The 15,573-nt window shown below is 39.2% G+C and overlaps 1 protein-coding gene across 1 annotated transcript in view; it reads right to left on the bottom strand.

Moving 5' to 3' along the window:
* Positions 1-14,634, bottom strand: part of TNIP3 (TNFAIP3 interacting protein 3) — a 38,283-nt gene extending 23,649 nt beyond the window's left edge. The window contains exons 1-5 of the mRNA XM_032186308.1: positions 14,576-14,634; positions 13,921-14,056; positions 3,203-3,289; positions 1,544-1,633; positions 369-434 (exon numbers count right to left, since the gene is read on the bottom strand). Coding sequence (XP_032042199.1) covers positions 369-434; positions 1,544-1,633; positions 3,203-3,289; positions 13,921-14,056; positions 14,576-14,634 — 438 coding nt within the window. The remainder of the gene's footprint in view (positions 1-368; positions 435-1,543; positions 1,634-3,202; positions 3,290-13,920; positions 14,057-14,575) is intronic.
* Positions 14,635-15,573: the final 939 nt, after the last annotated feature.

Below are 15,573 nucleotides of genomic sequence, written 5' to 3'. Positions count from 1 at the left end.
TTTTCAGGTCATTCTGCTCTGAAGTGTGACCTTGTGGAAGGCATGAACACCTCTGCTGTCATGTCCACCCATGGTTCCCTACTAATTTAGACAAAGCTTGCTTGTCTGTTCTCTTGTTATTTGTCTCACTGAAGATTGCAAATACATAAGCTTCACTTTTATGTAATGTGATTTTATTTTATTTAGGTATTTTACCTCTGTAAGCGAAAGACAAAATACAAAGTAAATATGATGATGGTGCCCACATGCCCACTCAAAGATACTACTACTGCAGCTACAGCTGGTTGATTTTTAAGCACAGATTTAAGCAGCAGCAAATAGTTCATACTCAATGTTCATATTCCAATAGAAGCAGTTAATATTGTTACCTGTTCTTCATAAAGTTGTTTCATAGCTCTAAACTGATGATCCCATTGTTTGTTCACCTCTAGAAGCTGTAATTATCAGGAAGAAACAGTAAGTAACCCTCATTTCAACAATGTCGATATATGAGACCTATTCTCTAGCTATGAGTGTTCACAACCTCTTTGTTATCTGGACAGTCCATTTCAAGAAAAAGTAAACATGAAATCCAGTGAGCTTTATGGCTCATCTGCCATTTCTTTGTTATTTCAACTAAGGCAGATGAATGTTCAGGAAGTAACATTCAGGAAAGATGCAAATAGAAAATAAACTATAGGTGAATCATTTGCAACACTGTACAAATCCCAAACTGCAATTCCTAAATGGCTAAGGACAATTTTGTTAATTTGCTTTCAGTTACATAAGCATGTTTGCAGTTAGAAGGTCATCAGCTTCAAAACAGTGAATTGAAGACGCCTATCAACCGCAATTACAGCTGGGTGCAAACCCTGCTTGCCTTTTTCAGTACTACTAAACTGAGCAAACGTATGCATGCAAAACAGGGAAGATTGGCAAACACCTTGCATAAAATTGGTATGAGTGAAGTCAATGTGTGTGCATTTTTATTGCAGAAGGCCAAATAGGTTTCCCAGAAGTACTTTGATTTGTAGGATTCATGTTGACTCTTTAGAATGCTCAGAAATAGAATAGTTTCCAGTTTGCTGCTACCTGTGGTACCACTCCAGTTGCTACTACTCACAGTTATTCCTTAGGCTTTACCACAGTGATCATTATGAAAGTTTGCCATTTTCGACATATAAATCTCCACTCTTCTGGATTTATAACCGTGTTACAATATTTGGTCAATGTTTGTTTTTAGGAACAGTTCTCCAAATTTAACTGCCTAGATATAGGAACTATAGGAACTAATTTAAACACAAGTTTAAGTGTCTGCATGCATCAGGCTATGAAGAAATGAGAAGTGGAAATTCTCCAGATAGAAATTTCCTCAAAAGAGTGGGGGATGAGATTTCCAGAGAAGAAACAGAGCTCTTGCTGCAGTGCCTGATGAAACCAATTGCTGCTTAAATACAGTGTAAGTAACATTCTATGATTTCCTGCCATGGAAATGTTACTGAATTTGTAATGTCTACCTTAGGTTATAGCTGTAAAGATTAAGGGTAGGTAAACTTAAGATTACCTCTCGTCTCTGTCTTTCCAGTGAGAGAATCTGTTGTTCCAGAGAATTGGCTAATACAGTCTTCTTTTTGGTCAGTAGTACGTGCTTTGACTAGATGAAAAAAAAAAGTTCAAAAATGAATACTTCCAGCATCCCCTCTTCAAGTCATGATTATCATATAAAACTCCCATCCACCCTGCCACCAGCAACGTAAAGAAAGTGACACAGCAACATTTTCTTACAGTGTATTTGCCATCGGTATCTTAACACCTGCTGACAGCAGATTCTGAAGCGTACATCTGCTTTAACCCTGGTTAGCCTGTGTTTCAGAGCCATTATGCAAATGGGTGGCGACATAAACAAAATTAGGTCTCATTGCACCATCTGAGGTATAGAACACAAAATAGGCTAACAAAAAATAGGCTTTTAATTATCTTACAGATGGTAATACAACCAAATAGTAAAAGCCACAAAAGTTAAGCATAAGTTAAAGTGGGAGTAAGTAATTCCCTTCGTTTACAAGAACTAGAATAATTAGTAGTTTTGCGCCCGGTAAGTGTTTGCAGGCCTGCAGCAATAATCTTTAGCACAATGGGTTCAAAACAAGCAATACAGAAAATGAATAGGCTATTTGGAGCAATTAGGAAAACCGGTCCAATCTGCAATTGTTTGATTTAACTTGGAGTTTTGTCCATGAAGGACAAAAGCAGCTAAGCCCTCGTTCTTGTAACGGCAATGACAAATATCATAATTTCCCAGAAGTTTCCATGAGTTCTCATGAATACAAACATGTGATATACATATATATATATATATAAAGAGAACTGGCTTGGATAAAAAACACACATTCATAAAAATCCATTTGGATCCATATGTGGTCAGGGATATTTTTTTCTCCCTAATCTGAATTCTAACCAATACATGAGAAAATGGGGAATAAAAGGGTGAGCACCTCTAATGTCTTATGACTCCTGAAATTAATTTATTTTCTTCAAGTAGAGAATTTAATGCCAACAATAATGAAGAAGATCACAGAATATTTCTACTGTGTCTTTTCATATGCATAAACCCCGGCCACATATTCACCCCCAACCAGTCCGGCAAAGCTCTAATGTTGGAGCACTCGATTTCCATGTCAGAAAACAATCCCTCTTCCTGTAGAAGTTCATCAACATGTTTAAATTAAAGTATCTGAAAAAATTACATGGTAGTCAGTGGAATTACTCGTGTTCAGGATCTGGGCCTTAGGCATATATTTAGGAGCACAAAGAGTCTATTAAAATCAATATGACAACTTGCAAATCTAAACGTTACAAATACGTTCAGCAAATTGGTTTGAATTCTGCTCAAAGTTGCTGGATCACTAAAACGAACCACTTTCTACCTTTTGTGTAATAACAAATCAAAGTGACTAGATTACTTTTGGGGGGAGGAAAAAGAGAAGAAAAAAAAAAAAAAGAAGATTTTATTTCTAAGAATTTCATATCTAAAAATTTGATATCTAAAAATATGTAACATTTCCTTCTACTTTTAAGCAGAATAAATCATTCAGATGATTCTACTGGAACACAAAAATGAGCCTATAACTGTCTGTCTATAAAGTGGCCTGTACCTGCACCAGGTGAAGCCATGCCTGCTACACAAACAGCACATCAGAGGAGAGCCAAAACATTCACTTACTTCAAGCAGGTCTGCTGGAGCTTCCATTTCACTCACATCTGCCCACGTGCATCCAAGACGGCCTTGAGCGTTTGTTTCACTGCGGGTCTTCGAAAGAGAGAGCAATGAAACAGGTATTTTACATCCCTTAAAGGAGTGGAGGGAAATGCACGAAGACACAGAAGATACACAAGCACTGCCCGTGAAAGCAGCAGAGACTAAAACCTAGGTGGTGGAATTCTGATTTTAACCTTTTCCTCCTTCCTAGCTGGGGCTTCCCAGAATGGTTCAAGCACACTGCCTATGACTAATACACCAGGCAAGGCAGCACTCTGTGTACTCTAGATGCAAATTGCAGTCGACTGGCCAGTTTGCCTCTGAGAGAGGAAGTTGCATGTGTAAGGGAAAGAAGAGTACATTTTTCAGTAAATAAGAGGACAGGGTTTTCTATCCCTGTTTCCAGTTGTAGCAAAGCATTTATGTAAGTATGACAAGTATTAAGTGACAGTAAGATAGCGTGAACTGCCACGACAGAAAAAGTTAGTGTAGTGAGTCATGCCCCGAAAGGAGCAATAGATAAGCTATGGTGAAGGGGACACTCCTGCAAAAGCCAGGATGTCTATGGGAACACTGTAACTGGAAAACCAATTTACTTTCCTTGAAGAAGAGCTGCACAAAGATGCAGAATGCCAGATTTTGTTCTTCTCTTAAGGACCTAGTACTTGCCATTCTAGTCACTTACCCTACCTGAGCATGGACCTAGCTTTAAGATGCTCAAGCCTTAATGCTTCAAACTTATGTCTTCGTTCCCCATTTGGAAAAAGAGGCTAAAGTTGCCAAGTTAAATTCATGGGAAAGATTAACAATTAAAAGGCATCCACAGACTTTTCACATCCAAAGCAAAGAGAAAAAAAGAAAAGCATGAAGTATTTCTGCCTTCAGCCTTGGAATTCTGAATAGCGATGGATTGGAGAAGGAAACTTGAAAGAAAAATAATTTTCCTTATTGTGGAAAGATCCCTGGGTCTGAGGTCTTTTTTTCAGTGAGTGCAGAAGTTGTTTACTTGCTCTTCAAGAAACAGAATTAAAGCTAGCTTGTGAAGTTTGACATACATAAATCTTCAGAAAATAACATAAAACTTCAGGAGATCTTTAGACAAAATAAAGTAATCCTGTGAAATGCCGGAATTTAATAGCCACATTTCAGATTGCTGGTTCACAATGTGTGACTAAGCAAATCCTGTTTTGCAAAAAATAAAAGCCCAGTTTGGAAGAAAGCTACTGTTTTAAAATATTTGCACATGAAATATATCCTCCCTACTCTGATGTTCTTCTTAATTGCTCTCTTTTATGGATAGGCTGAAAAACTTGTGGGTTATAAAGAAAGAAGTTTAAAGACAGATTTTATTTTAGTAGAGGCATTTTAGATTCTACACGGGAGGCATTCTACCCATCAAAAAATAAAACGATTCCATCTGTACCTATACCAAAACCAGCCTTTGAGTACATATCCCTTCCAGGTACAGCATTGGTTTAAAGGAAAAAAATATCTAGGTATGGCAGATAATGTAGCAGCAATTCTGGTAATTGCATTTCTTGACATTTCTCCTTTGATTAATGTATGGTGAGGAACACATTAAGTGTCATGCTGCAAAAAAAACCTCTCCATCACCTAGGAAAAATTAAGTGAAACAGTGAGGCCATCCTTTGGAAAATAGGCAGGTGACAAGGCCAACTTCTAATGAATAAACACATCACACTACGTCAGAGAAAGTAGTGATAGTTAAACTGTACAATTGCTGTAGCAGAGAAGAAAGAGAGAGCAATGCATTTTAAAAATGAGACTGAGTATTGTAATGGAGTTATCTAAAGTTTATGTCAAATCAAAGCTTATCCCTAAGGATTTTGAAGCCATGGGCAAAAGTAGGTAACAGCCCTATCATACATATGAGAAAACAGACCAGCCAAGTGTTAAAGGTCATCCAGATGTTAGTGTCAGATCACAGAACAAATGACGTCTCACCCACAACCTGTGGCTGTCACATCCGCTTCTGCAGCATCCATCAGCAGGGTGTCTGCATAATTTGGTGTTCTCACCACACACTGGAGAATGGAAAACTACTTTCTGGACTGAAGTTACTGCATATGAAGAGTCAAGAGTCAGCTGCTGAAGGAGAGGCACTAGACACAAGTGACAGGAACACTACCTTTCACCTTCTCACAATATCCCACTGCCTCCTCCTATGCCTGCCACAGCCCTGTAGATGATAAAGTTGTGGAAATAGAGTCTGACTTGGTCTGTATAGCACTAACACTGAGCAACTAACTGATTCATTAAAACACAACCAGAAAACATCTGCATTTCACGTCTGCTCTCATGGGCAATGATCCTTACGCCTGGACAACTCCCCTTACTGCAGTTCCTATGGTGAGCACAGTCCCATCCCCATTCCAGCAGCAGCCTAGCTTTTGGGAGAAACAAAGACCAAACTGCTGCATTTACGGTCTGGCCTACATGGTAAGACCAGCCCTGGTTACTGAGTTCTTTGACACACCACGCTGTGGGGTGCCATGTGAGGTGCAGTCCCCCACAGTAGGGACAGAAGAGCAAACTGAAGACACAGCCCTGCTCATGAGTCCTGACTCCCACCTGAGAGATGTTGGTGCTCAAATCACTCTGCAGAGAGGTTGAGGGTAAGTCCCTGAGATCACACGGCTGTTATCATTGATTAGTTCAAAACCTGGAAAGCTGGGTGGGTACTAGGACCCTAAGTCCTTAATTGTTAATACCTTAATGACCCTGTTAACAACTACTGAGAGTAAATTATTATCTCTTGGACTGGAGGATTTGAAGCTTTCAGAGACTATCATGGGATATTATACCACAGGGCTGTGATCTCAGAGGCTGCAGTAAATTCAACTAATTCTTATTCTTTTGAAGTCCTCTTCTGCCACAACTAATGAAAATATGGCAAATGCTAATATTTTAATATTGTTTTATGAAAGGTACAGATTTCAGCTGAAGAAGCATCTTGATGAGAGCCGAAATCTCTAAGGATTTTTGACTAATTGCACCCTGCATATTCACATTAAAAACAGTGACAAATCTTCTTGCACCATCTTGCTCTTAGCTATTGCTTTCCACCACAGGGATAGTATTCAATATGACAAAATAGAACTGACATCAATTACTTTTCAGTATGTAGCTAGGCAAACAGCGTTCATACAGATAATGCTAGTGCTCCTTCAGACAGTGCGTAAAGTCAACTGCCTTTTAAGAGATTTATAGGAAATCCATCCAGCTCAAGGGTTAGAACGTGACGCTAAAGAGCAATGGCGCTGTTCAGTTGTGTGAGCAGCTTGGTGGGAGATAGGTATCTTGTTCCCTCCCTCGCAAGTGTTTTTCAGTTTCAGTTAGCACGTAAGAACAGTACTATGCCATGGAAAGAGAAGAGTTTATCTAGAACCTGTAAGAACAGAAGAAAAGCCAATGAGTAGGGAACAAAAATTCAAGCTCTTCAGAAGTGCTGGTCTTCTTCCAGTTATACTTGGGAGAGGTTGAAGTAAAGACGTTGTCTCCCTCTGGAGGGAAGTGATTCTCACCCTCTAATCTGCATTCATGAGACCCCACCTGAAGTACTGTGTTCAGCTCTGGGGCCCCCAGCACAAAAATGGACATAGACCTGTCAGAGAGAGACCAGAAGATGGTCACAAGGATGACTGAAGGGCTGGAGCACCTCTCCTTGTGAAGACGGGTTGAGAAAGCTGGGGTTGTTCAGCTTGGAGAAGAGAAAGCTCCTGGAAGACCTTATAGCAGCCTTCCAGTACCTAACCAGGGCCTACAAGAAATATAGAAAGGGATTCTCTCAGGGATTGTAGTGATAGGACAAGGGGGAATGGCTTTAAACTAAAAGATGGTGTATTTAGATTAGATCTAAGGAGGAAATTTTTCACTCAGGAGGTGGTGAGGCCCTGGCACAGGCTGCCCAGAGAAGCTGTGGATGCCCCATCCCTGGAGGTGTTCAAGGCCAGGCTGGATGGGGCTTTGAGCAACCTGGTCTGGTGGGAAGTGACCCTGCCCATAGCAGCAGGGCTGGAATTAGATGATCTTTAAAGTTCCTTCCAACCCAAGCCATTTTATGATTCTATGACATTCATTTTCTTTTGCTGAGCGAAAGCCACTGAATTTGTTTACCAGTCTACTGCTACACTACTAAGAACAACTTATTTGCATGATAATACTACAGAAATCTGACACATGTATAACACCAACCCTTGAAAGAAAGACTCTTCTGACAGCTATCATATTTTGGAAGAAGAAAAAATATTTTTAATGCATTTATAACAGGTTTGAAGTTGTTGAATCAAATATGCAATTGTAAATTGTTTGGAAAAGTCAATTTCAAGACCAGACAGTACATGCAGTCACAAAGCTAAACATAAGGAGACTGTTTACAAATCCAAGCAATCTTTTAGAATGCTCTTAAAATTTGCCAGCCTGCAAAATATAACCAGACCAGCTAACGACTTAGGAGTAAAATTTGACCTAGCACTACACAGCCACAGAAAGCTCAGAGATGGCAAAAAGACAGCTGAAGAGGGTGTCTGCACTCAAATGGGACTTCAGAGGCAGGCAGGACGCCCTACCACATATGTGCCTGGCATTGGCTTGCAAAGCAGCACTCTAACACTGCAGTAAAGGGTTTACAGGGGGAAATCTAGTCACTTGGATCCTGTGCAATTAAAAAACAGATTTTACTGTGGTGAAATCATTCCTACTTCAGCTATATGCAAAATCAAAATTCACTAAGTGTGATGTTACAGCAGTGACAAACAGGTCAGCAAACGTTACAAATCCCAATCTAATGCTTACATGAATCTTAATTTCCCAGATTATTTCATCTCTTCCTCTCAAGTAAGTCTGTGTCATATCATTTACTGGCCACACTCAAAAATCACCAGAAAACAGGGAAGAGTCTCTGAGTGGAGAAATACAAACTTAGTAAACTCTTACAATATTTCTGCCTCCAACTTCTCCACAAATACATGTAAAACCAAATCATCACCAGCAGTGGATGGCATCAAGTAACTTTTTACAATCTCCCCAAGATACAGTTGCATAGACCTTTATCTAGCCAGGGTTCTTCATACATTTTAGATCACATTTGTATGTGCTCTAAAATATGTGCATATAGGTAATTTGCACTCTTGTGATCTGTTTCTCACCCTTTACTTCTGCTTCCACTCTCTCCCCAGAAAGTAACCTCCTTTGCACATTTCTTTTATCTATCCCAAACAAGAAAACAAAATGTTACTGCTCCTGCTGCTGGGCTGTGACATGTAGCTGTAGCATCAGTCACTACTGAATACAAACCAACTTTTCCTCACCTTTGAGCATAGTTCAAGAAAACAAGGAAAATAAAAGAGAGAACAAGCAGATTTTGCTTTCCAACAGAGCGAGTGCTGTAGTTTGTGAATTGATACAAGAATGATCATTTTCTTTCTTTGGACAGCTGATCAGGTCTGGCTCCTCCTAGAATGGCTGACAGTTTTTCTTCTGCCTATGTGTACTGTAAAAATCCTTTCTTAATGTCCACACAAGCCATTCTTGTCCTTGGCTCACCCTGCTCTATCTCCATTACGACAACAGATCAGAACATGATGAAATATACTAAGAAAACACTATATCGAGCAAACCTCCACCTGCAGGGAGCTTGAGTAAGCCTGAAACCTCCTGTAATGTCAGTGAATCATGATTTAAAACCTTTACATTCTCTGAAATAGCACGAGTTCTTAGTAGGACCTTTACACTTCTTTTTCCAACCCCTCACTCTCCAACACTCAGTTTTCTCTTCCATCCTTCACAATCCTTTTTCTTTTCCTCCCTGTCCAAACCCACATGCAAGCACACAAAACATTATCCTAGGCATTTATGATTTTTGTCCATGCCACAGACAATGGTGACAAAGTTAAACTACTCTTCCAAAATCATCAGGCAGCTCTCATCTTTGCGACAGACAGTGCTCATCTTACCTTCCACTTTTGTTCACAGGTGTCTTATTTTAAAGACCACTGTGAAGGGGAAAACACTTTTATGGCAAGCAGTTGGAGCACACTCGGGGAAGAAAGCTTCAGAAACTTCAGAGCATGGCTGCCAGGGATGGCCGGCAGCAAGCTGGGAGCCAGGATCTCCTGCAGACTGACTGCTGTGAGTAGAAGGAGTAAGCCCACCAGATATCCAGCACAGAAAAAAGTCTTCCCAGGAAGCAAAAGGGACCAGGAAGCACTTGCTGCCCCTTGAACTCACCTAGGTGACTCTCACAAGTAGCAGCACACGACCCCACCTACAAGGGCAGAGTAAGCTTAACTGCCAAGTCTTTTATTAATTTCTACTTGGTTTCTATGAAATTATGTCATTTCTACTAGCAGTGACTTTGAAATTCCTTCCCCTCTTCCTCCTCTCCCTGTTTAAAAATAACAATTATTTGTATTCTAAGAAGATCTGACATTCCTGGGTGTAACAGGCTTGTAGTCATTTTGGGGATGCTTGCAATGAGATTGAAATCAGAGCCTTGGAACTCTGGCCAGCACTGAATCCTCTCAAAAGCATCAGCACCACCAGAAGTTAGAAGTTCTCATTTTTCAGAGAGTGATGGCTCTTTATTCTGGGAAAGGCTTTTGTTACAGTATTACAAAATAGGCACACACAAGATAACGAAAGCCACTTGTCACTTCTGAAAACTGTCTGTTCGGACACTGCAGTGAAACCAAGAACCAGTAAATTGCTTGTACTAAGTAAAAGCAAATTTTTCCCTGATGATGAGAAAATTGTAAAATCTCTTTTTTTTCTTCCTACCCTATCAAGTATCTGCCTGAAGATTTTTCAAGTTATGCTGTTCAGTTTCAGATTTGTAGAAGCCAGATTTACTCTGAGATGAACCTCAGTAAAAATTTGGTGGCTTTTGGAAAATCTGTTTGCTTACATTTTGGTCAAGCTCTCCTTTTGGCTTTGAAACATTTTCACAAGTGCTCTGAAATCTGTTACTCTGCATTAAACAAAATTGTATAAAATAAAAGCTTCTGGAATAAAACATTTATTATACCAGCAGTGCTTCCTACGTTATCCATTGCTAACCTTTTTCCTGTTGTGGTTCACATGGTAAAATGGTAAAAACTGAGAAATCTTAGTCAAAGAATAACATCAGCTCCTAAACCAGAAAAAGAAACTCTTCCTGTCTCGACCCAGTCCACGTGCTTCACCCAGACAAATGTGTTAAAAAGGGATTTTCCCTTGAACAAGCATGTCAGCCTCAACATTTTGCCTTGTTCAGTTAGTACAAACTCTAACAGGAAAATAACAGTGCAAATTTGAATGTGTTCCTTAATATGTGGGAACCAGATAAAATTAGAGCAAGATGTGGCTTCAGAGTAAGTACACCATCACACAGCTTTCTGTTTCAGGATTACCTTTATCCATTGCTTTCCTTCATCGCTAATGAGACTAACCACAAGGACATGGCTATTTAAGCGCTTGCAAACTCAGGCCTGAAGATAAAAATCCAATTTCATGATACTCTAATTGGATAACAATTTATACAAGTAGCAAACAGGCTATTTTGAGTTTTACAACATAATCGATGCAAGAACAGACAGTCCTTTATTTATTTATTTCCTTTCTCTCTTTGCACCCAAAAGAGTTCAAATACTTGGGAGTCTGGTATTCTTGAGCTACCAATTGATCACATAAAATATATAACCTCTGCCAATAATCCTTACTTTACTTTATGTTGACACACTGCTCAATTTAATTGCTGTTCTTCCTTTCCCATCTGATATTTTTTATCATCCCTTCCTTCCCCCAGAACACATCCTTCTTGTGTATAAAATCTTGATTAAGCCATACATATACTGAAAACACTGCATGAGTACTTTTAGTAACATCAGTATTTTGATGCATAATGTTCAGTCTAACTTACTTCAGTTGAATATAATCAGCTTTATATTTAAATTTGAAAGTGAGACGTTGTTTTTATGTTATGAAACACATTTCTTTGATTTCTAATATTAAAACAGCAAGTTGCTTGATTCCTTTGGCCTTGAATTTCCCACTCTAAAAGAGAGAATAAGGAACCCTTTCCCTCCTGAGTCAGATAGGCAGTTTCACAGACTACAGCTTTGCAATCCTTGTTCACGTACACTCCTGCTATACATTGCAGCAGTAAGTAAATGATGTTGCAGAAGAAAAGGGCAATAGGCAAGTAGATATGAATTAGAAATTGTTAATTGCTTTCATCAGTAAAGATTTCATCATGTTTCTCTTTTTCTTTTTTGTCTGTAGCTCTAACAAAAGTAAATGTATTTCGTTATAGTGAGAAGAGCTTACATCAGTGTAAAATACTGATGCCATGCTAATGTCTCACCTCTTTTTTCAGCTTAAAAAGGAAACAGTTTGTTCACCTAGGGAAAGTACATACAAGGACACAGGCACTTGGTCCCTTATATGAGACCAATAGACCTTATGTGGGTGTCAAGGACCCCAGTACACCAAAAGGCTCTTGCAGCCTGCATGGACTTCATTGTTTCCTCATGCATTTTGCTCTCCAGGATCTCCAGGAGCAGGAAAACATAGCATCATGATAAGCCAGAATTAAACTACTACAGATGAAGGAACCATAGAGGGAAGGAAGTGCAGAGAATTAATTCTGTCCATTCTGGTATTCTCTCTCTCAGATATTTGCCTTTAAAACCACAATAAATATTTTTATGGGAAAAAAAAAAAAATATTGGGGAAAAAAAAAAAAAAAAAAGAAAGAAAGAAAGAAAGTCTAAGGAATTTGTTTACAGATACTTCCAGGTAACAATTTCAAAACTGCTGTGATCTCAGAAGGAAATGTCATTCTACAGCATGCAATTCATACTCCTTATTCCAGGATAAATTACAGAATGAAAATAAAAATGGCTTGCTTGCTCTGCCAAAAAACTTCCTGATAGAGTTCTAACACTATAGTGAGGGATACACTCTTGTTTCATTATCATCTTTTTCCCAATTCCTACATAAAGAATTTAGCACCCATTTTAAGTCTAGATCACCATCTCATTTCACAAACTGACATTTTCTTTTTCCTTTTTTAATACTATTTTAGAGTGTTCATAATTGAAAGGATAATAAATTTGTGTTTTGAAAAATAACATATTTAAAAAAAACGATCTGTCACGTGCACTCCTAGTTTCTTTTACTGAAGTTGCTGGAGCTTATCACAGTTGTCAAGCTGTCATTTGAAGTCCAAGTCAATAAGCACACAAGTGAAAACCTCTTTGACTTAAAAATACAAATAATAAATAGCTAACGTATTCGTAGCATGGAAATATCTTCAACTTTCTTCTCTTATCTACATAAGCAACACACACACACCTTCCAGTGGGAAGTGCTTTAAATACAAAAAGTATTAAAAAAAAAATACAGATGGAATACCACCATGATATTCTGAGGGAAGCACTGAAACACCCTACAGAAGTGGCTGGGACATGTACATCCTTTCTTTTTCTCCCTCACACCTCCAAATCTGTGCCTGCATCTCCTGTCAGAGAGGCTAACATGGGAACTGTGTGTTTCCACAGACCATTTGTAGCTTGCTGTTCTCACCAATAATTTCATAGCTTAATACTAGCCGATTCTACTGTTAGATCTGTCTTCTGCTTCACCTTCTTATTCATCATTGGGGCTGGGAATCCCCATTCCTCCTCCTGGCTTCTCTTTCCCTGCCTCTAAACCCACTAGCCTGACCCTGTGGCATATCCTTAGCTCCTAGCCCTGTGGCTCTGCTCCATTTTTTGCCCTGAGGTCATGAGTCATTTTGGAAATGGCGGTTTACATGTGAAAAGAGCTATGTGTAATTCTGCATTTCATAGAAGAGAGTCATCTCTCCTTTACCGCCTCATCAATTTCCTGTATCACACGGAGGAGCACTGCCTTCAGAGATTTCCTTTTCCTCCTGGTGCAGTAACACAGGCAGGTAAGTGTGTTGTCCCTTCTCACAGGGAGCTGCCATTCACAGCTTCATCACTTCTCTCTTCCCACACCTCTATCTCCTTCCTTTCCCAGATTGCAGAAAAGAAGAATTTCCTTTTCACCTCCTATTGCATGATAAAAAGCAGCTTGCTGTTTCAGAGTAAAGGACCGAAACCTCGAACAAGTTTCTGTCATGCTTATTAAGTGCTGCTTCACTGCAAGCAACACAAACCACCTTGGCAGGTGACTTACAATTCTCCATTTATAATACCACAGAAACACAAGTTTTAAATTGCATTTTTCTCCTTCAGTGCTTGCTTCTTATTTATCTAAATACCATGATAGATCTCCCAAAGATCTATCTTCCTCACATATCTTCACATCCTCCATTAAATCAGAGCTAACAAACACAGCAACCATAAGAAAACGTTATTCCTCTTGGTGTGCACAGTTTTGCACAGCTGGCTACACAGGATGGTACTTTAGATAATCAGCAGTTTTAGTTGACCTTTTAAAACCCTATAAAAAGCATCTTCTCACTTTGTCTTCTTCACAGCAGAAAGTAGTCGTATCAGAAAAATACATTGCAAATTCAGTGTATCATTTTAGAAATTATAAAAAAAAAAAAAAAAAAAAAAAAAAAAGTCCTGCATAACCAAGTCACACAAGGAAATGTTGCCTGGATGTTCTTCCCTCACAGATAAACAACTGCAAAAGGAGTCTGTGTTTACCTTTAGGGAACACGAAGCTCTCTGATGGTTCGGACTTTCTTGGGCAACAGCTTCAGGGTCCTCATGTGATGTGAAAGTGCTACTCCTCTCTATCAGGTTTCTTATTTCAGCATCAAGCTCTTTACTTTCACACCTGCTTAAAAAGAAATAGCAATATGATGCTTTGCAGAGGAACTAGAAGCGCAAAAAAAGTAAATTTGTCAGCTGTCATCTTAACGTGACAAGACACAGCAGAGCTAGTCCTGCACTGAGCTCTTGCTACCTTCCTTCCTGGTGCATAGCGAGCACTCAAGCAGTCTCACACATGCAATCTGTAAGAGCGTGGTGGCAGAAATCCATTTAAAATATTTAAACAAGCAGTCCTTATCAATTTTACTACCTTGTGTGTAGAAATCCTAGTCAACCCTTCTGGGGTTTTTTTGCAGACTTCAATGCACCCTCATCCCCACCCACCCCCAGTTTCTAGAATGTTAAAATTCATCGATATCAAAAATGCTATCAATACAGTTAACTTGGTTTTAAACTCCAAAACTAGATGCTCAGTTAATGATTTATTTTTCATTGTACGTTTCATTTTCTGTAATATTTCATAATAGACACCTGACATGTATTTTCATTTTTTTCCCCTGCAAGTTCCTACTAAAAATATTCATACCTTATAAAAATAGGTCTGTTCTGGATACTAAAGAGATATTTGTTTTCTGGGAAAACCATTATCTTTCAGTCTCTGCTAAGGACACTCAGGACTTAAGTCCACTTAGTGGCATGCTCCAAATTTGCAGAAGGAGCTAGCAATTAGGGTTGACTCATTCAATACATCGTAGTTGTGGAATGTGACTTTCAGGAACATAATCAAAACCAAACCACCAAAACCCTAGACCCAACCTAAGTTTTTAAAAAAAAATACTTCTCTCTTTTGGTAATTTAGACTTTTATTTCCAAATCAGCTTAAAACAACTCCAAATATATACAGTATGTGACCAGAAAGCCAACAGCAAGGCTCGGAAGTATTAGCAATCAGGATATGGCAATGTTACATCTCAATTTAGGCAGAAAATACTAAGTCCGTCATTTGAACTACCAAAAAATTGAAAGCAGTTAGAATTTACTGGTTACATTTATCACAGTTCAGACAGACAATCCACAGGGATCGCACTGCAGGTTCTGAGGAAACTGCTGAGAGGCTAATAGCAACATTATCCAATAAACAAACTCATCTATCCTAATCATAAGACTAAATAAATGAAGTGAATTTTGTGCTGAGAGGATAAAATGACGCATTTTATTACACTCGCTATTTACTCATGGAGCCTTTAACAGGAACATACTGCATTAAGCATGGATGCAAAGTCATCTGCAGAGGAACTGCAGCAACATTCCAGCAGCAGGAAACAAGGACAAGGAAGACTCAAAAGGTTGGATTTGATTTGCTGCCCAGGAGCTGGACAAGCTGGAATGGCATTTGCAGAGTTAACGTGAACCCTGCCTGCACCATCAAGCACTGGACCTGAGACAGGATTATGCTGGGCGAGCTGGCAGCAAGTCACTCTCAGTTTTAGTGCCCATCAAGTGTCCTGCCCCTTCAAACTACCTTGTCTATGTGGAGCCACAGCATGAAAGGAAGAGAAGTTTTCATGGCAGGATATTTGCGTG

Source organism: Aythya fuligula, chromosome 4 (assembly GCF_009819795.1).
Source record: "Aythya fuligula isolate bAytFul2 chromosome 4, bAytFul2.pri, whole genome shotgun sequence".
NCBI classification, from domain to species: domain Eukaryota; kingdom Metazoa; phylum Chordata; class Aves; order Anseriformes; family Anatidae; genus Aythya; species Aythya fuligula.
The sequence above is the reverse complement of the archived record's forward strand: the minus strand, read 5'-3'. Positions and strand labels throughout refer to the sequence as shown.